The sequence below is a fragment of the Lichenostomus cassidix genome, chromosome 6 (genome assembly GCF_008360975.1).
Source record: "Lichenostomus cassidix isolate B80296 chromosome 6, HeHo_3.0, whole genome shotgun sequence".
In the NCBI taxonomy this organism is placed as follows: domain Eukaryota; kingdom Metazoa; phylum Chordata; class Aves; order Passeriformes; family Meliphagidae; genus Lichenostomus; species Lichenostomus cassidix.
This window is the reverse complement of record NC_139487.1, coordinates 11,705,869-11,726,587: the sequence shown is the minus strand read 5'-3', so window position 1 is coordinate 11,726,587 and position 20,719 is coordinate 11,705,869. Positions and strand designations below refer to the sequence as shown.

At 42.4% G+C, this 20,719-nt stretch overlaps 1 protein-coding gene across 3 annotated transcripts in view; it reads left to right on the top strand.

The window, feature by feature from the left end:
- NEURL1 (neuralized E3 ubiquitin protein ligase 1) overlaps window positions 1–20,719 on the top strand; it is an 86,106-nt gene that overhangs the window by 4,441 nt on the left and 60,946 nt on the right. For all 3 annotated transcript variants that reach the window (XM_085064912.1, XM_085064911.1, XM_085064910.1), the window contains exon 2: window positions 20,060–20,301. In XM_085064912.1, the coding sequence (XP_084921038.1) occupies window positions 20,200–20,301 (102 nt within the window). In that variant the 5' untranslated portion in view covers window positions 20,060–20,199. The remainder of the gene's footprint in view (window positions 1–20,059; window positions 20,302–20,719) is intronic.

Below are 20,719 nucleotides of genomic sequence, written 5' to 3'. Positions count from 1 at the left end.
GGAAGGACACTGAGGTGCTGGAGTGAGTCCAGAGAAGAGCCACAGAGCTGTTGAAAGGTCTGGAGAGTAAATAATTTCAAGAGCAGCTGAGGGAGCTGGGGTTGTTTAGTCTGGAGAAAAGGAGGCTCAGGGGAGACCTTATCACTCTCTACAACTGCCTGAAAGGAGGCTGTAGTGAGGTGGGGGTCAGCCTCTTCTCCCAAGTAGCAAGGAGTAGGACAAGAGGAAATGATCTCAAGCTGTGCCAGGAGAAGTTTAAATTGGCTATTAGGAAAAGTTTCTTCATTAAAAGGGTGGTGAGGCATTGGAACAGGCTGCCCAGGGAAGTGGTGGACTCATTGTCCCTGGAAGTGTTCAAAAAGCATGCAGGTGTGGTGTTTAGGGAAATGGTTTAGTGGTGGACTTGGCAGGGCTGGTGAAGTGTTGGACTTGATTATCTTAGAGGTCTTTTCCAATCTTAACGATTGTATGATTCTAGGTTTATAGGAGTTAAGTGCAACCATACACAAACTGTCATGAGGAACACCTGGCATCATTTTACCTTCTTTCATTCACAAATCTGCTTTCAAGTAGCAAAGTTATGCAGCAATCCTGCTGGATAGAGGAGATTCAACATCCTTTGGCTCAAGAAAGGTCACAAGTGGGTGACATGTCTTGAGTGGGGTTGTGTGGCCATGGTGGTGACACTGGATGTCCCTGGATCTGCACTGATGCTTGGGTCTGTTGAGTGAAGTCCTGCAAGCCAGTTCTGCCAATCTTGTTTGAGCCATAATGTGAGATACACACATGCTCACATGCACAGACATCTCCTGGGGTGAAAATGCTGCTTTCTCATTGATACATGACTGGAGAGCAATGGGAAAGTTGGTTGGGGCTGAAAGGGCCCTGAGTCACCTGAAGGAAAGTTTGCCACCTGATGGCACTGGGAGGAAAAATAAGCTTTTAGCTAGTGTCACTGGAGCATCAGTTGCTTGAGCTTCCCAAGAGAGATCCACTTCTGACTTCATTCCTCACTACCAAACAAACCCCAGTGGCTTGCTCCATGAAAGGCAGCACTTTTGTTTTTGAAAGGAGTTACCTGATGGCTTGACATGTTAGGTCATGGGGTTATTCTCTGTGCAGTGCTGAAACCCACTCAGGCAGTCTCCATTTATGTCCCTGTGCCTGACACTGTGACCATCTCTGCTCCTCTTTCCCATTCCCTCTCTCTTTCCCCCTGCCCTTCATAGAAGTCCTTGGGGTGTTTTCCAGAGCAGTCTATGCAGGGAGAAGAAAAGTCGAAATAGGAAGTTCAAAGGTAACACAGCCTTGATGGGCAGGATGTTTACTTGCTATTTAACATGTAGTGTCAATATATGTGGTGTTTAACACTATTTTAAACAGGAAACGTTACTGTGGTTCCTTGTGATTAATCCAAAGCTGGTTTGTACAAGAATGACTGTATACCACAGTATTCCTATAACATAGTCAGAGTTTACTAAATAATTATATTAAACTACTTGCTAGCTAATCATGCTTCAAAGAAATGTCTAATAGATGCATATGTCATAATACCTGTGTTCTTCTTATGATCCAACTCTCATCTGCTGCAATAGTTTTTAATTCCTCCTTATGGCCATGAGTGAGCTGCTATTTGTAGAAGATCATGTTCTTGGTTTTAGGGGCCAAATCTAGAAGATTCAATCTAAGGAAAAAATCTCCAAACACCTGGGTACTTTTTATTTCTCTTTCACTCAGAACCAAACTCACAAAAAGTGATGGTTTAGCCAAGGAAGCTGCTGCTCTGTGCTGGGAGAGGGATTTAGTGTATGCAGACGTGCAGAGGTTGGTGATAACATGCACACATCTCTTCAGAGGGCTTTTGACTGGCTAGAGTGTACACTGTGGGTTAGTCCACGTGCAGGGGATATGTGAGTCTGCATATCTGCACATTTGCTCAAGGACCGTCCCTACTGGCAGTTGTAATTATTGATTAATCATTAATTTCAGGGCTTTGTTTCACTTCCACTTTAATTACTCACATCACAGCCATTCATCAGAGTTTTGCTGTGGCACCATTTTTACAAGGAGCAGGGGGAAAGGTATCTCGTACCACATTTTTCAAATTGTAATTGCATGGCATCAATGTAATTGCAAAGAAGTCCCAAGTGAGAGAGTTTTTAGCCCGGGAGGTGGTGCTGATTGACAGGTGTGATTTTCAGTTGGAATGGCTGAGTTTTCAAGCTGGTTGCAGAGGATGCTCGGTAAGTTGTGAATACAATATAAATAATAGCTCGTGTGTCTTTGTCTGGTGTATATAGAGGATCACACAAGTATTATGCATGACCAGATTTATACCACCTGTATGTAGGTCTGGTGAGCAATGCAGCCACAGCTGTGTGCTGCCAAATGGAGGAAGGAAGCAGGAATATGGGTATAGCAGGGCTTTGGCCACACTGCATGGCAATAGGCTTTTGGGTGGCTTTCTGGATTCATTTCCCATTTCCTTGGGATCTCCTTTTCCATGGACTTTCCTTCCGAGCTGGTCATTTATTCCTGTACAAAAGAGGTGTGAAGCCCTGACATGATCCTTCCTCTGCATTTTGTTCTCCTGGAAAACAGTTTCTGGGTCTGGTTCACACATGTTGGTAGGAGATCTGGGACATTTGGGTGCTGTGTGGAAGCCTCAGCCCCCTGAGTGCTGCTGAGCAGCAACTGAAGGGCTTTGGGGAAGAGCAGAGGGTGGAGGCAGTTTCCCTAGTGAAAAATGGCTACAGCATGCAACTTCTTTTAGTCTTACTTTGCACTATAGAGCTCTATTTTTATCTTTCTCTTAATTCCTTGTGGAATGGTGAATTGTGTATCTATATGCAAGTGCTGAAATCAGCCCCATGCTTTGTTCCTCGCTGTCTATTCATTTCCTATACTGCAATAACCATTCTAATTACCACAATTTACCCCGGCAGTTAATGTCACTAAACAGCATTGTTCTCTAATGCACACATATATTCTAATTTAATAATTTCCATTGTCTTACACCTGATTAAAATTACAAATTTCCTGGAAGAAATAGGAAACAGCAACACCAAAAAATACAAAGACCTTACAACACCAACTGCTACTGAGATTTCTGTGCAAATTCATGAATCAGCCTCTTGAAGGGATGAACATCTCCCGTATCCTTCAGACAGTTGCTTATTGAGAACTAATACAGGACTGAGGAGAAAAAGTTGTTTCTAAACTCCCTCTGCTTTCAGCACAATTGCTATATAGAACTGAAAGCACAAGAGTCTGTGTGTATGAGGAATTAATCCTGTTCAGGGTTGGATTAACTGGTGCAGAAGACCTTGGGCAGGGTGCCAAAGCAGTGTTGGCATTGCTGAAAGTGGAACTTCCAGAGATTATTTTGGTGTGTACCTCTGACCTGTGTGTCACCTACCAGTGTCCCAAGGTGACCGATAGTAGAGCGTTATCAGCTCTTGGCAACACCTCTGAAAGGGAGGTGTGTAGGATCTCTGTATGTGGGGATTTTATGGGTAACCATGTTTGTTCTTGAGAACCGTTATTTATTATGAAAGACAAATGAGTTTTTCATTAGTCGTGGCAGTTTTTGAGTGTTGGGATCTTGCTAGAATGGTGAAAGCAAAGACCATTCCTGTTCTCATTTTGCCCTTTGCTTTCATAACATTTTCTTATGAAGTTTTCTGTCAGCTTGATGCTCTGGTCTGGTGGGACCTCGGGACTGAATGCTGTTTGTCAGATTTTGTTGTCTTATTTGTCTCCTCTTTCACTGCTCCTTTCCCTCCTCTGTGTGAATGCATTTGCAGGTCTGGTCCTTCTCCACCTCTTTCTTACTTCTCCTGTTTTCTTAAGAATTATGGGTGATGTATTGATCTATCATTCAATTAATTTAGAGGCAACAGGTGTCTCTTCAGGAAGGCTTGTAGGATCCCCTGACATATTCTAGGGAACCATTTGCATACTTAATCAAAGCAAGTACTCCCACAGCATGAAAATTCATATTGTTAATAGTGTAAAATAAATTTACTAAACAAATATGATTGTCATTGCTGACATCTAGCAGAAATTAAGAAGAGGTTATCTCTATACATATAATCTCAAAACTGATATGGCTGCTTTAGTTTCAATAAAGAATTTCACATTAATGATATCTGTGTGTGCAAAGGGTTGCATCAAGATCAGTCTAAAAAATTACTAACCCTAAAGGAAAGGGAGTTTACTGGAAAGTGAAAGCAAACCAAAGGGTGGAATTAATGTTTGCTGTCAGGAGTCAGTGATGACACAGTAGGGTTCTGAGCTCTGTGACTGTGGCTGTGAGCCACGTGCCTCGCCATGCATGTGCCCATGGTTGGCCCTTGGGCTTTGCTCTTGCATTGATCCCATTGTTGTCCTTTCACTTTCCTCTTTGTCTATTCCCCTCTAAATCAATGTTTTATTTTGAAAATCTATTTTTCTGAGTCCAAAATGAGTCAGAGTCATCTTCTCTGTAGCTCTTGTCGAGTTAGTCTCACCAGTATTTCTATTCCTTGACTCTATCCGTGATTATCTCTTGAAGGGACACTGTAATTTGTTGGCATTAAAAATAACATTCAAGTTGACTCCAGTGGATGGGGCTGGGGAGAGGAGTCCTTTGGTTTATCTGATATTTACCATGGGCCTGATAACACAGTGAAGGGGGTGGGCTCAGAGTGAGATTTGATAACTGATCGGCTAGATGAACATAGTTCCTTCATTAGAAACCTTGATAGCACTTTTAAAGAAGAAGGGAAAACAGTAAAATGGTCATACAATAAAAGCTGTATGCATTCATGGACATGATACAGTGTGCTCCTGATTGTCTCCCACGAAACAGCCAGCATCAGCAGAAATCTGAAGTTCTTGTCCTCTCCATCAAGTTAAAATAATTTTTTCATGAGAAACCTTTGCAATTTCCTTTTTCATGAGAAACCTTTGCAGAAACCAAGGCCCCTTGCTATGAAAATCAGCTCCTTTTTGTGGTTCAGTTTACATCCTTTTCTGCCTATACCAGTAAACACATCCTGATACAGAGAGGGAACGTGGAGGGGTCAAGTAGCAGTCGTGCCCATGGTCTGACTTTGCCCCATCACGTTGTACCTCCCAGATATGCTGGGTCAGCTCCCAGCACTCAGCAACTTGCTCACAGCAGGCTTTGGTGAAGTCTGGGAAACAGAAAAGGACTCAACACTTCTCCCAAGAAGGATTAATGTGCCATGACTTCTCAATAAAGTTTGCCTGAATAGCAGAGGCTGATCCCATCTTTGACTACCCTAACAAGAAAGTTCCCACAAGTGAACTTTCAGATGGCTTGTTGTGACTCTGAAAATGCTGGTTTAATCTCATTTCTGGTAAAGTCTTCAGGTTACTTGCTGCAATTTCATGAAACTTTTTCTGGCTGACGCTGCCAGATTTTCTCTGTGATAGGCCATGCTCTGGCGCCATGTGGATACAACACAGGAAGTTTTTGGCCAACAGATTTGTCAGTAAAAGCAGGACCTGCTGTGAGATACTGGGGTGGGACTGAAATTGTGTTTTTCAAGAAACCCTGAGCCTTGTGGCCTGGCTTAAGCAGATCCCAGGCAGTGCCTGTTGAACCAGGAGGGAGTTTGAAGGAAACATGTGCCTGTGTTCGAGTTGCTCCTTGGCAGGGCTGGGGATTGCCTGTGGGTTTTTTGACTCAAACTCCTGTAAGAGCCTGTTCTTCAGTTCCCTGTGGTGCTCTCTAGCAAATGAGCCTTTAGCTTGATTTATGAAGTCCAAGTGATCTTCAGGCTACTGCAAGTCCCAGATCTGTGTTACCAGCCAGAGGGAAGCTGCGTAGCCTTGAGAAGGGTGGATGGGTTTGATCTTGGGAGAGCTCTCCCCCTGTGGAGAGGAGGTTTCTAACTGCAAAGCAGGGCTGGAAAGGTGCTGTGCAGAGCCCCAGGGCAATGTTATCCCCTGCTTGCAGGAGTAAAGGGGGATTTGAGCCATAAACCACATTGTGGCACACAAAGAAGCCATTTTAATTTCAGTCTCTGCTGGAAGCACCACATGGAAAAGAAAATGTGATTGGTATGAAAAGAAATGTTTACGTTTCTAGGAGCAGAGACCTCCCAAATAATTAGTATCACTTGACAAACTGCTGTTTAAAATGCAAGTGGTTTAAGTGCTGCAGCTCAACAGGCATTTGTCAGAGCTCTGGCGTAAATGCAATCTCTGCTCTGGGTTGGTTCCTGCTGTAAAGTAAAGAAGATTTCCGGTAAACATCTTTTGCTTAAGGAAAATTTCCCCATGATTTTATTTTCTTCTTGCTTGGAAAACCTAAATGTTAGAAACTGGACAAATGGCAACTTGGTGGCAAGAGTGTTTGGGATTCTGTTTTGGAATGAAATAAATCCTGGATTTATTTTCAGTTCATCAGACCAGGCTTTCAGTCAGAAGAAAAACTGATAGAAATGTTTCATTTTCTTTAGCTTTTGGTAGGAGGAGAGTGAAGGAAAGCCTTTTGGGTGAGAGTTTTGAAAGCCACAGCTTCATCTCTGATCTGCCAATCTCTAACGTTCACTGACTCAACTAAAAGTACTTTAAATAAAATCTTACTTTTCTCTAGGGCTGTTTGGAGACTGACTGAAGACATGAGGGTTGTTGAGAATTGGTATTTTTCAAAGGTTAAAAAAATGGCAGCTTACAAAGAGACTGAGATAAAAAAGAAAAAGTTGAAAGAAGTCTCTCTGGAAGATGGAAATATACGGGTGCCTATAATGTACTAAAGTATGCCAGATCAAAATGACTTCTGTCTTTGCACACCAAATAGAATCAGATTATTAAATATAAAATAGAGCTTTAAGAATCTAATTCCTTTTACAAAGGCATCATTGATGATATGAATTGCTTGCAGCTTGGAAGAGGAGAATTGCTCAATTTATTTTCTCATTATCTTAAACCAGTTCAATGCCACCCTCTGTTTTTTCATCTCTCAAGGGTAAGAGGCTATAATTTGTGTTGCGATCTTGTTTTATGATTCTGAGTGAAGCTATGTGCTTAGAAGGAATGCAAGACTGGGAGTCCTGATGGGTGTTGGTCCTATGTGGCTCTCACATGGACCTGGAGCTACAGCATGGTAGGAGTTGCTGTTCCAATCTGAATCTCTCTGCCCATCAGTGGCTTTGTGAAACTGGCCAAAGAGACCTTAATCAAGCAGCATGGCTGTGACAAGATTCCCAGACAAACGTGTCTCCTTTCCGACCAGCCCAAGGCTCTGTTGCTTGAGCAAGGGTGGGTGATTCAATATCTTGATATTGCATCTCTGTATTTCTACATTTGGATTTTGGATGGTTACTGACTAAAATCATCATACTCTCTTTGGCCTGTGCTGCTTGTGCATGGCTTCTAGCAGTTAGGCTTAGGTAGGAAAGTGGGCAGTGCTGTCTTTGGGATGCAACAGAGGATATTGCATCATGTTAGAAATTAATTCCTGAAAATGGAGATGCAGTGATTGTAGTTCCCGGCATCCTTCCTACGCAGGTGGGCAATGGCATTTATCAAACAAAGGGTAAAATATTCAGGCTATCTGTACCCATGGTAGAAAGGATAAAATTCAGAGAAATATCCTTCAAATGTACGACAGGTAGATTTGAAAGAGTTCTAAAGTAATTCACCGTGTTTGTGAGAGCTGCCTGTGGCTCTCACAATGCTCTTCACCAGACATCCTGTAACCTTAGCCATTTTGCTGGGAGATGTTTCTATCCTGTTATCTGTAAAGTGGCTACCTGAGCTCTCTTTACCCATTCATGAGTTATCCTACTGAGACCTTTCTGCTCTGAACCCTCATACAGCAATGCTGTTTCCTGGGGACTCCAGGTCATGCCTCATCCCAAGCTGATTGCAGTTCAGACTGATCAGTGTACAAGCAGCTGCTTGGAGACTCAGAAATTCTTTAGCATTTGATAACTGCGGTGTCTTGAGATTTATTGGCTATAAATGCATTACAATACACACTTTCTATCTTCTCTTAATCATGTGGTTTGGAAAATCCATGCTTTAGCTGTCATGGACAGACTTTATCAGTTGTGTTTTTGGTGGTGTGGCAGAAGCAGTAATTTTGTGGTGCACACATGGCTGGTACTGCTGGCCCAGTTAGTGTAGAGGGGGGTGTGTAGTACTGTGTGAGCAGCTGTAATAATGTGTAAATATGGGAAAATTATCTTAAATAACTTCAGTATCCCAGAGATTTTGAAGCATACTCTCTGGGAAAAAAACCACCAGATTGATAGCAGTTTGGGATTTGTGCAGCCTCAGTTTGATAAAAAATATTTTGTGTTTTTCCTCTGTGTACTCTATTTACAGCAGTGGGTCCAGATTATGCATTGAGATCTGCTTTTGGTGCAGAAAACTAATCAGGGAAATGCTTTGTGGCCCAGAGGTCTGGATTTGCAGACTCCAGTTCAACAGCTGCATCTCTCTGTGCTGTCAGGAAGGAGCATCTGTCAGGGATGCAGTGTGGTCCTTATTACATTATAATTTAGTGCTGTGGCTTAGAAAAACAGGAGCATTTATGTATTAAAAAAAACCAAACCAACAACAAAAACCCCTAAAAAATGAAAACTCTGGTGGTCTTTCTTATTAGAAGAAATGCCCCTTATTTGAGCATAGACTAAAGGATGTTACACATTTTTTTAAGCTAAAAAAACCCCAAGGAAAACGGATGGATGTGTTGGTCTCCACATTTAATTGCTCCTTGCTTTTCTGAAATAGTGTATGTGTCTTTTCACCAAGAGAATAAAGTCCCCTGAGCCCTTTAGGCTTGTTTTCAGCTTACATGTGATCTTAAGGCAGTCACACCATGAATGTGGCTTCCTCAGGAACAATGCTCTGACTCATGTGACATTGAATTTCTTCCTCTTTTCACTCTTATCAATACATCAATATGCAAAAATGCCCCTTAACATGAATTGTAAAACAATGTGTTGTTCCCATTCCAAACTGGCTCGCTTTTCTAGCCCATCTCTCTTCCTTCAGCTATTTAGAAATGCACTCAACTTTTCATCTTCATGATGTCTCTCCTGTGTCACCTGCTGTATAATACCCAGCTTCAGTAGATGGTAACTGGTCATCTGTGTCAGGAAAGGCCATGCAAGTAAATCTGCAGCAGTATAAAACTGATGAAAACTGAATAATTGGGAAATTTTCTCCTGTTTGTACACACTGATGTTAAATACAGTTTCAAAGCTGGGGTGGCAAAGCTTCCTTGGTGTGTTCTCACAGGAAACATTAGGGTACCTCCTCTACAAAACAGCTTGAGGGGTTCACTCTGTTACCCAAGTCATAAGAGAATAGTCATGAAGGTTAGGGGGGTTCTGTGAGTACTTACAATGAAAGGGCTTGGAGCTTCTCATTGGAAGTGTATTTTTGCCTATGCAAATCAGAGAGAACTGGAGCTCTTCCAGGTGCTGTTGTGGTGACAGAAGAGGTGTGGAGTCACCTGCTGTCCTCTGGTGCAAGGAATTGCACTGGCTGTGGGTATGGAACATCATGGGTCCTGACAGATTCATTTAAGTAACAGAAATTCAGATAAAACATGTGCTTGCTTGCAAAGTTCCTCTTATTCCTATTTATTTTCTTATATGCAGCCCGTAAACAGCTCTGGGCAGGCCCCATCTCTTCTTTCTGTCTTTGTGAGATTCAGCATGCAGGAGTGGTTAGCAGGTAGGATGACTTTTAAAGAAATAAAACAGGTCTACATGCTCTTGTCCTCAGGCAATAAGGATTCAACATCCTTGGTCTTTTACAGGCTGACCTATGGCAGGAAATGCTAAGGAAAGCAAGTTCCTGTATGGACTGCTCCAGCAGCTGCTTGTAGCAAAACGTTAAGTGATAACTTCATGGGGCTGGTGTGGGAATTGCTAGGAAAGATGGCGGAATAGCATTCACACTCGTTCTTTGAATAAGCACCAGAGATACTGTTTATCTTTGTTAAAATAAACTGTAACTTTATGGTCTGACTGGCTGGTGAAGTTTCATGTTTTAATTCAGTGGTCCAAGTTCAAATTCTGGTCTGCTAAAGGAACAGAGTTATTTGCTGGTAAAGGGTGTTGAAAAGTGGTGCAAGCGATGTGCTGCAGAGCCAGATGAGAGTGGGAAAGTCAGTAATTTAGATTCCACTTGTGACTGTGGTACAGAAAGTGCAGATTAATGAAGGAATGTGTGCATAGAGGGCCAAATTCTTGCGTAAAGGGAGAAATGTTGCCCTTTCTCCTGGTTTTGCCTCAGCAGTACTTATATTATTTGCCTGGAAAAAGATAATATTTTAATGGTGTAGCGGTTAACACTTCTAATGCTACTGGAGTCTTCCCTGGTGTGGGCAAAAGTTCTTGTTTATAATTTCTATTTGTGCATGGAAGATGCTGGAGAGCAGTGCTTGGAGCTTTAATCTGGGCCCTGATGCTGGCTCTGCCAGGTGCACTGGGAGTTTAAGAGGCTGATGGTGGGAGTCAGGCATGGAGCTCCATGCTTTCATCCCAGCAATGAACCAAAAAAGACAAAAAAAGCCATTTTGATGACAAACTCTTGCTTCATTTAGTCTCCAGTGCAAGTTACTTTGCAGGAATACATTACAGATTACCTAGTGGTCTACCAAAATAAATCCATCTGTTTATAACTTTGTGAGATTGGAAGGCCTTGGTTAATCACTAGGGCCTGTTGTGCTTCAGGAGATGAGGAGCTGTTTGGGTTTTTTTAAATGAGAAAATATGAAGCATGAGGAGAATTAACCAGGATAGTGCAAGAGATTGAAAAGAAAAGGAAAGGAGTAAACCTGACAGAGAAATGTGCTGGATAAAGTGAGGCCAGTGCATGAAGGGGAAGACTTGAAAGAGAGAAGTGGCTGAGAAACTCTAATACTTGTGACAAGGGAGGAGGAGGAAGAAGGAGGAAGGAATGACAAAGAAAGCAGAGAGGAAGGTTGTGTATTTTGTGAGTTTTCCTCAAGGAGAAATGGACAGAGGAAGAGAGAGTGTAAAGGAGGAATAAAAGAAAAATGTGGCTCCTATAATCCTGAAACATTTAAGAGGATGTTAAATGTAGCCAAATAGTAAAAGTAATAGTAAATTTTGACCCGCCTGATAAGTTGCTAGCTCAAATAACCCCTTACTTTAAGGATTTATTTGCTGCCAAACAGGAAATAAAGCCAGGAGAATCAATGTCTTTTGGGTCTAGTCAGTGTGAAGCAAGACTAGAGTTTCAGGTAATTTTTCCTTTGTAAGCACTTTCATATTCCATTTCACAAGAACATAAGCCCTACAAAACCCCCAGCATAAACAGCAGCCAGGTGACCCTGAGCAGATACATATTTAAAGAACTTCCTTTAGGACTGCTTTTGGACTTTCTATTGAATGGAAATCTTTGATATTTGGGTAACTGATGCAGATGGAAATAGTTTGGAGACTGTTCTGACTAACAGCAAAGTGAGCAGTGCAATTTTCTGATGCTGAAAAAGGGGATTTTCAGTTGATCAGAAAGAAATTGAAGTAGAGGGAAAAAAACCCCATAGAAAAGACACACTGGGTGACAGTAGTTCCACAGCCATGAGTCTACAGGAAGAAAAGAACAGTGACCTGAGTTTGGGGACATCACGACATCAACACCAGAAGATTTTGGCAAAAGATCACTGCACCTCACAAGTGCTCGTTAAGTTTATATATAAATGGGGTAAGGAGCTGCTCTTGGCAGTCATGCTCTCAAGAGCCCCTGCAAGGAAAAACATCAGGAGACTTCAGGAGGAAGAGTGTGAAACAAGCGTGGCTTGAGAACTGTGCTTTTAAGCGCACAAAATGACCCAACTTTATAGTATGTTGAGGTGACTCTAAGTGGATCTTTTATATAAGGAAAAAGGCACATTTTAAGTGTAATTGTCATGTATGATAGAAGAAAATCTGCTTTCCGAGAGTCTTTAGAAATGGCATTACAGCATAACGTTTCATGATATGTGGTACTGAGCACAATCTACACTCCCCAGCTGGGTAAGAGGAGATGCTCTTCCACTGCTCTATCATTCATCCAAGTGCATGTCTTTCTTGATTGGAGGTGATCTCTGATTAGGGAGCTATGCTAAACAAGACACTCAGGATATGGGAGTGTCCTCCATCTGATCATCCAGATAAGAAGCATAATTCAGATATGCTCCACAAAATACTCTGTCTCTTTCCATGGGTGATAGAGTGCAAAGAAAAGCATCCTATAATATTGTAAATATGCAGTTGGAGTAGCCTGATGTGGTCCTAATTCAGCATCTTGAGTCTAGGGACACATCTTTGATTTTACACAGATGTAACTCAAAGCAAATTCAAGTGCTTGAGTTCAGAACCACAGCTTCTCTAACTTGCATTTTCTTTGCATGGCTTTGTCAGCAGGCTGCAGCATTTCTACCATCTATTAGATTTTGGTTCTACAGATTCATTTGCTTCTCTACTGCTCTTACATTTGCTTTCTCCTGCTCTCCATTGCTCCCACATTCTTTCTCATCCTGACAAATAAATGAAGTTTAACCTTGATAGGTTACCTCTGTTTCTGGTGAGCTCTCGATATTCAAACTTTCAAGCTATTACACTGTAGATGGAAAATGTGCCCAGGATAGACTTTCCATTAAACTGTATTTAAATTGGAAGAGAATGCTGGCACCTCAACAAGTATTCCAGAATTAGATCCCAAAATACTGAGGCTAGCTAATCTTTTGGAAGAACAAAAACTCTTACTGATTTATATTTAGCAGAGGGAATGCATTTTAAAAACACAGCCTATATGAGGCCCCTTGAAGAAAACATCTTTTACATTGATTTGTAGTGCATGGAAATACAACGTGGTAAAATATTTGCAGTTGGGCTCTGCTTTTATGTTGCTAATTTTTTTTTTCTCAGTATGAACTGTTGTGAACCCTCTGAGACTGGCTGCTCTGCTGACTGTGGCTGTGCAGTGAGACAGGGCTGCTTCTGGGGCAGCAGCTTTGCTGTTCGTCACAGCTGTGCCCAGTGTTGCAGGAGGGGAGGGGGACAAGCAGCAGTTCAGGCAGCACCACAGCGGGAACACCCAAATTGGGATTATGAAGCTTTGGTTCAAGTTGGGTGCAGGGTTTGTATTTGCGCTGTGCCCTGTGTAGAGAGGGATGAAGGGCTGCTGGCCCTAATCTCAGCATCTCAGCAGCACTGCTCTGAGCTGAATGTCTGCAATGACTACTTGGGCTTGGTTTATGAGATTTTAAATTAGGAGGAATTCGGTAATGTTAATGAAAGTGTAACGTGTTCTGTGCAGAGTTCTGACCTCTACTGAGAAAATGAGTAACTAGAGTTACACTAGGTGGGAGAGTTCAATGGCTTATTCCAACTGGACAGTTTCTGGAAAAGGAGCTATGACAAGAAATGGGTTTGTTAATGCAGTGAGTCAGAAAAGCAAACATAATTTACAAAGTCTGCGCAATTTTATGGCCAACGGTGTATCAGCTTATCTTCAAGAAGATAAGGATTATCAACAGGACAGAGCATGGAAAGTTCTGGGTTTTTTTCTTCCTTATGTCCCACCATCTGCAGCACAGACAGATCAGCCATCACCCTAGGCAAGCTGTTTCTCTTGCTCCTGAAGCATCAGATATTAGAAAAGGAGAAGATTACCAAACTGCACATTTGCAAGAGAAGGATAAACAAAATTTTTGAAACATCCCTAAATCTTAAACAGAACTAGACTTAATCTTGCTTTCTTTTGTAAGAATATATAAATATATTATTACATTTCTCATTAGACTGCTGACAGAGCTGACCTGATCACAGCAGAGCAAAAATGTTCTAAATCAAGAAAAAAATCTTAGATGCATCTAGAGCACCATTTTTTACTTTGATCTTCTCATTTCCTACTCATAACATCAACTTACAATAATAAGTTATCCTAAGTAAGCCATAGTAAGAATAATAAAGATGCACTATCACCAAGATGCAAAGAGAATAAGGTCAGAAGTGCCTCCCTGCTGTCAGAAACATAATTATATGGCACATGCAAGTTGCTCCTGCCTGTGAATCAGAGTAGCTGCTGGAAGCTGTGTAGGGTGGGGTGGCTGCTGCTGATGCAGAGATGTCAGTCTCCTTTCCATGGATCTGTCTGGAGCCTGGGGGTGCAGATCCCGAGGCAATTCCTCCTGCCCAGCACCTTCCAGGGGGGCTGCTCACCCCCTCTGCTTACCTGGCAGACGGGAGCATATGGCTGCTTACTTATGCTCTGCTGTTCTTATGTGCTTAGAGGGCTTATGGTCCTCAGGGGCTCGGGGGATTTGCACGGGGAGAGGGCAGGAGGGACCTGGAAAGAGTGGGGAGTGGAGCAATGCCAGGGTCTCTGTGGTGTGTCACTAAAGTAACTGAGTTTTTGCAAATGACTGACAGACACAGAGTAAACAGGACCTAATTAGGGGCCAGGAGATGGTTAATGGTTACACAACATCATAACTGAAGATGTGAAATTTAAAAATTCATTTATAAAGGAAAGGGATTTCTTCTTGACAGCATGTATATATATATATATATATAAACACACATATACACATATATGCATATAGAACTATATTCACACCTTTCTTCCTGCTATCATCTATTGTTCAACAACAACAAAAAACGGTCTGATCAGCCATGGTATTTTTTAAGTGCTTGCAGAGCCATCAGCTGGATTGTTCCTCCTGGGGATGGTGAGTGTGAGGGTTTGCCTCCCTTGCTCAGTCCTGCCCTGCTGTCCTCTCCTTCTGCCTCTCCTGCATTTTGAGAGTCTTCCTTACCTTCCTTCCCACGTCTGGCATCTAGTCTTCCCTAGGCTCTGCACAGAGGCATCTTCTCATCTCTCTGTGTAGTTTCAACAACAAACATTAGTTCAGCCTTATCCTTTCTGTAGTCAATTAATAGATTAATTTCTCATCTGTGGTACTTAAATCTCCTTTGACTGGCCTAAATTTTTGCTCTGCATTTTTTTTCTCCTCTTTAAAAAATAAAATACTACAAACAACTCAGGCTCACTATAACTGAAGCAGAACTCGTATTCTCCTGTCTCTCTTCAGCTCTTTTATCTTATTTTTAAAAGTTTTGTAGGAGTTTCCACACTCCCAACTCTGACTGATGCTCAGAGCCTCAGCTTTGTCTTCAGGCAAGCTTTTGTAAAGCCTCACATCCAAGTTGTAACCAGGGACTCCTAAGGTGAGGGGTTCAGCTATGGTGCTAAAAAAGCCTCACTCCCAGGTCAGTGCCTGGCACCCCTGCAGAGGTTTTTGTCTCAGAATGTTGGACAGGACATGTCTGTGCTCCTCAGCTACAGCTCTGCAAGTGATAGGGAGCAAATGCACATCCCATCTGAGCAGAGAGACAGAGGAAATGCCAGTCTGTCTCTCAGCCCATCTTCCTAAAAGGTCTCAAACACACTGGAATCATGAGTCTTGCAGATCCCACTTGCATCTATCCCATCCTCAGGACACAGCCTTTCCCCTTTCTGTTCTGAAAGCTTTGAAGTCATCTCATCTGCCATTGACAAACAAAGTCTTGCTGTGCTTATATTTATTACAAATTTCACCTGTTGCACATATTTTCCTGCCCTTTGTCCTAACAGTCGCTTTTTGCATCTCTTCACTACTTTCATTTTTCCTTTTGAAATGAAAAATCAGCTTCTTCAGTTTGAGGGCTCCTCACAATTTAACCACTCCCTTCCCACCACTGGTCAGTCAGGTTTGAAAGATGGATCCACTGCAGATCATCCTGCAAACATCTCCAGTTTCTGTTGTTCATGTTTTATACTGGGTGGGGGAAGCTTCTCACAGATGCTGTAAAACCCCCTGTATTGTACCATAAAGACAACTTAGACAACTTAGCATTTCAGTTAAAAAAAAAAAAAAAAAGGACTGGTATTATCTCCTTTCATGTCCCTGTGGTTTGTCTGCACCTGCCCCTTGTCTCGTAGTTCGCAATTTAAATGGAAAATCTTACACTATGTGCAAACCTACTCTCTTGATACATCTTGTCACTGTTAAAATAGCACAGATGAAAATAAGTTATGTTTTGGCTTTGACTTCTTTTGGAGTCTTGGATAGGAGTGCTAGATCTGACCAGCTGGCTGAGATCCACCTTGTAGATACTTCCCTAATTCGCTGAAGTTTAACCCAAGGTGCTCCTTCATTTGGATTTAACGCTCTAGAGTTAACCCTTTGCATCTTTATCATTGAATGCCCCAACACTTGCAAAACTATAATCTGTTCTTGTGGAGGAGCAAAGCTTTGCTTTGGCTTCTTGGTCATCTTGCCATGCAAAGGTGTGTACTTGACTGTGGTGACAACAATCTGATAGGGTTGTTGTCATCCTAAACCACAGGGAGAATTGGATATAGACTGGAGATACATCATTACTTACTCCCTCAAGAACAGCAAATATGTTTTTAAAGGCAGCAAAGATTTGCATTAATTTATGGTTCTCTTTCTTCTCTGCACATGCCCTGGGTCAGGCTGCATGTGAGAAAACAAGGTTTGCAACCCCTTTCAAGTTTCCACTGGTGTTAAGCTAATGTTTATTTTTAGTAAACTGTATCTCAAAGTGTCCTTTTAAGAATCCTTTTGCAAAGCCTAGCACAAAAATTTCATTATGTTTTCTTCTTCTAAGTTTTTATTAACAAATATAAAGGATCAGTGTAACTAGTTATGCTGTATTTCACTGATAGTTTTCAAAAGTATGGGTCCAGTTCAAGAAATGGTAAGGATTACAAACATTCGTCTCTGTTGATTTTTTTTCTCCCTGTGCTGCTACCCTGTAATAACTACCCAGCTTTGGAAAGGCTATGTGGGTGCTCCTTCAGGCCTTTTCTGCTGCAGTGTGTGGGCATCTCTGGGGCAGGGCTTCCCCACACCCACACATGGTTTCCATTTCTTCCTTCTCAAAATCCTTCCTTTTAAGTGCTTATCCAGTAAGGCCACCTGCCAGATAAAGCACTGTCTGTCAGCCTCTTTTGATAATGTAATAGTTCTGAAACACCTTTCTCCTTTCATAGTGTTTGCCCTGCACACTCCTTTCACTGTCACTTGCCTCTGTCCCCACCCCAGACCTCTCCTCCTCCCCAGGCAGACCAGGATATGTAATTTCCATTTGCTAGTGCATGTCAGTCTTTGGGCTCTGTTTTAAAGTCTTCTTTTCTGTTTCTTTGAATTCTGAATGGTACTTATTTCATATGCTGTAAGAAATTTATCTTAAATACCTTGCAGTTGGTTTTCAGCCTGAAATGATTTTTTACAGTATTCTCATGAGTGCCTATTGAGATATTTTCAACTGGCAAAAATGTATTTTCAAAAAATAAATCCAGACATTCCTTCCAGCATCTAAGAAAACCCAAGCCTTTAGGATTATGTCTAATGTTTGTAGAGCATGAACACTTCTGGTGAAAACCCCTAACAGGCTTTGAGCTGCATTTTTCTAAGCTGAGAACTCCCAGTGTTGCCTTGTGTGTAGTGTATTGTATACAGGATGTTGTTCAGGTAGAAATGAACAACATTTCGGGAGATCAGGGACACCTAATGCACAGGGAAGAAGGAGTGTGCCACCTTTGGGGAAATACTCTGCTTTACCTAATGGCTCCAAAGAGGATGCATTTAGGAGTGGGACACTGAAGGCAGAGTGGTTCAAGGGCATAACGGTGTGGTTCATGGTATCATCTCCTTTATCTTGTCTCTCTAAAGCTTTCAGAAGAGCCAGTCCATGCCCTTGTGGTTCAGGGGAGCAAGTGGTACTTTACCATTTTGCTACTCTCTTGGCAGGGTTTATGGTGTTATGGAGAGGTTGTGTTCAGGTGTTATGGAGAGGTTGTTTTCAACCCAGTCCTGGGTGAAGCAATTCAAGCAGCATCTATAACAGGGCATGAATGGAGAAATGAAGCCAGACCTAAGGAGTCAGCAACTGCTGTGCAGAGGTCCATGTGCACCTCTGGATTTGCAGCCCTTCAGCACAGAGGCTGTTTTCAGACAGGCATGATCTTGCTCTTGTGACTTGTGTCATGAGATAGCAGTTTCAAAGGGGCAATAGTGAAAGACATACCTGGTTTGCAAAAGTCTATTGATACTGGAAGGGATTCAAGCTCCTGTTCTTTGGGGCATGAAACAGTGTCTAATTAAACAGGTTTTAGGCAGTACCCTGAGAAGATTCTGTCTGTGGGGCTGCTGCAGCTTGTATTGTCTTCTGACCACTCAGTCTGTCTGGTCTGTGGGGAAAGCCAGGGTGCAGCACCCCAGGTCAGCAGGGACCTTTCCAAAGGGAAAAGGTCAGGCTCATGTGAGCTTCTGCATCCTGACCTTCCCCTGTCAAGCTCCCCTTTCATGCAGTCTGTTCCTCCAAAAGGTTTCCCTCTGTGAGCTTCCTACTCGGATTAACCTCTACTTTTTCTCGGTACTCTGCACCTTATTTCTTCTCCCCCATGTGTGAGGAACAGGAGAATGAAGTTGACATATTCCACATAATTTTTAGCATCAAAAAACTCCCAGCTGGTTCATCTCTGCCATAAAGCATTAATGAAAGTGTTTAAAGGTAACAGCCCTGCTGTATGACTTCCCTGCTCTGTTCTGAAGGCACAGCACTGTTGCTGAAGATGGGAGAGGAAAGACCAGCAAGAAGATGAGAGGAGAAGGCCAGAGTGACAAATGCTGAAGCTGAATTATAATATTCTTGTCAGAAGCCAGCTTTTTAAGTTCTGCTGATAGTTACTCACACTCACCCTGATGATGTGCTGTTACAGCTTTTTGTAGCTACAAGCTAAGACCCCCAAAGGCTGGAAGGAAGGGGGTCTGGGCTTTGTATTGCAAAACTAATAGTTACATTAGAGGTGTGAGCATTATTTTTTAGTACCTATAGAAAGATATAGCAGCAAGCAACTAATTTGTGTGAAAAATATACATAATTAGGTTCTATAGTTTGTGTGTTTAAAGAGCACTGTTTAGTCATGCATCTCTACCACACAAACTGGCACATTGTCAAGGTCGTATTTGCTTTTGTAGTGTCCTTTCCTTGAGTCTGTCACAGAATAATCCTGTACCAATAGAAACTGGTACTCAGTTTCCAAATCTAGGAGTATTTCCTCCCAAACATATGTGCAGAATGTGGTGTGTCTGTGCACACAAGGCAAAGGAAGCAGATGACTTGTGTTGAGTGGTTGTTTTGAGCTGGAGCTGCTCAGGCTCCCTGTTGAAAAGAAATGTGCCTGTCCTTTTGTTCAGGAACAGAAATGCTGTCATGGCTCTGCTGGTCCTGCGTCAAGCCTTTCTGTAGAGTCTTGACTGGAGAAAGATACAATTTCCTCCATCCTTTGCAGCCTTTCTCCCTCTTGCCTTTCCTCACTCTAATCATAATGTGGTGATCAATGCCTTCATGACCTGTGGGATCTTAGCTGAGGTTCTTATCAGTGGAGGAGAGAGGAGAATGAATGCAAGTTGGTAGAGAAATCCAGGTGGATTACTGCTGAGTGGTGCTGGAGCATAAATCAGCAATGTGTGTGTCTGAACTGGTACATGGCATGGGTGGATAGGGCACCTAGAGTCACAATGAGGCAAAGATCAGAGGAGTTGCTGTTGCAAAGGAGGTGTGAGAGAAATGGTCAAGTTGTGTAGGAGTCCTCTGGAAGTGGAAGATTATTCCCTCAGTGTGACAGCTTTGATACAGCAATTTCACGAGTCCATTGTTCTGGTTTTGAAACCAATTCTTGTATTCTGTTCTGTCTGTGGCCTCAAGATGGCCTGTGATTTCAGTGCTGAGGTACAGTCTCAATGCCATGCTCTGTACTGTTGGATTGTCCAGACAGGAGTCTTCAGTGTTATTGCAGGCTTTTGTTGCTGAAGATGCTCTAGAATCCCTCAGTGGTTCACAGTTAAAGGATTTGGCTAACTTTTTTTTTTGTTTAGCTATAATTTCCATCTGAAGTACCTCTGCTTTTTTTTTTTTCTGCTTTTTTTTTTTTTTTTAAACATTGAGAATTTCCATATTACAGCAGATTTGAAACCCTTTTTCCCCTGTTCTGCTTTCAGATTCCATTGGTGGGTCGTTTTCAACTTCCTCCCACCGATGCCACCACAAGCAGAAGCACTGTCTCCCCATCCCACAATGTGGAACTCTGTCCATCAGCCCTCTGCTTTTCCATCCTCACACGAAGGGATCCCAGATCATCATGGACACAACACAGAAGGCGGTGAAGCGCCAGGCTAGCTTTTGCAATGCCATTACCTTCAGCAACAGGCCCATTGTAATTTATGAGCAAGTCAGGCTTAAGGTGAGTACCTTATACCTTCCCTTTTTGCTGTGGGAGCTGCTGTGAATGAATGCTGGGGTTTACCAGGCTTTGGTGCTTGCAGCATATCTGTAGCCCTTCCTTGCAAAGCACAGTAGTTAGATCTCAGCCTTTAAGATCTGCAGCCTTCATTGGTACTTCTGCTTTTGTCTCTGTAGTTCTTGGAGCCAGAGGTACAAGCTGCTGTAGAAACTGAGAACAAAAGGGAAATCCACGTTCCAAAAATACTTTTATTGATGTTAGACAAGTACAGAAGATTGAGCTGAGATGGCTTGGAAGACAGCAGGAAAAAAGGGATGTATTGATTAGTCTGAAAGGCAGCAGCTTCAGTGTCTCTAGAAAATGTGTCCTCCAGGCCTTGCTCCCATCCTGCAAAGGAGCTTTTCTGGGCAGGCTGAGG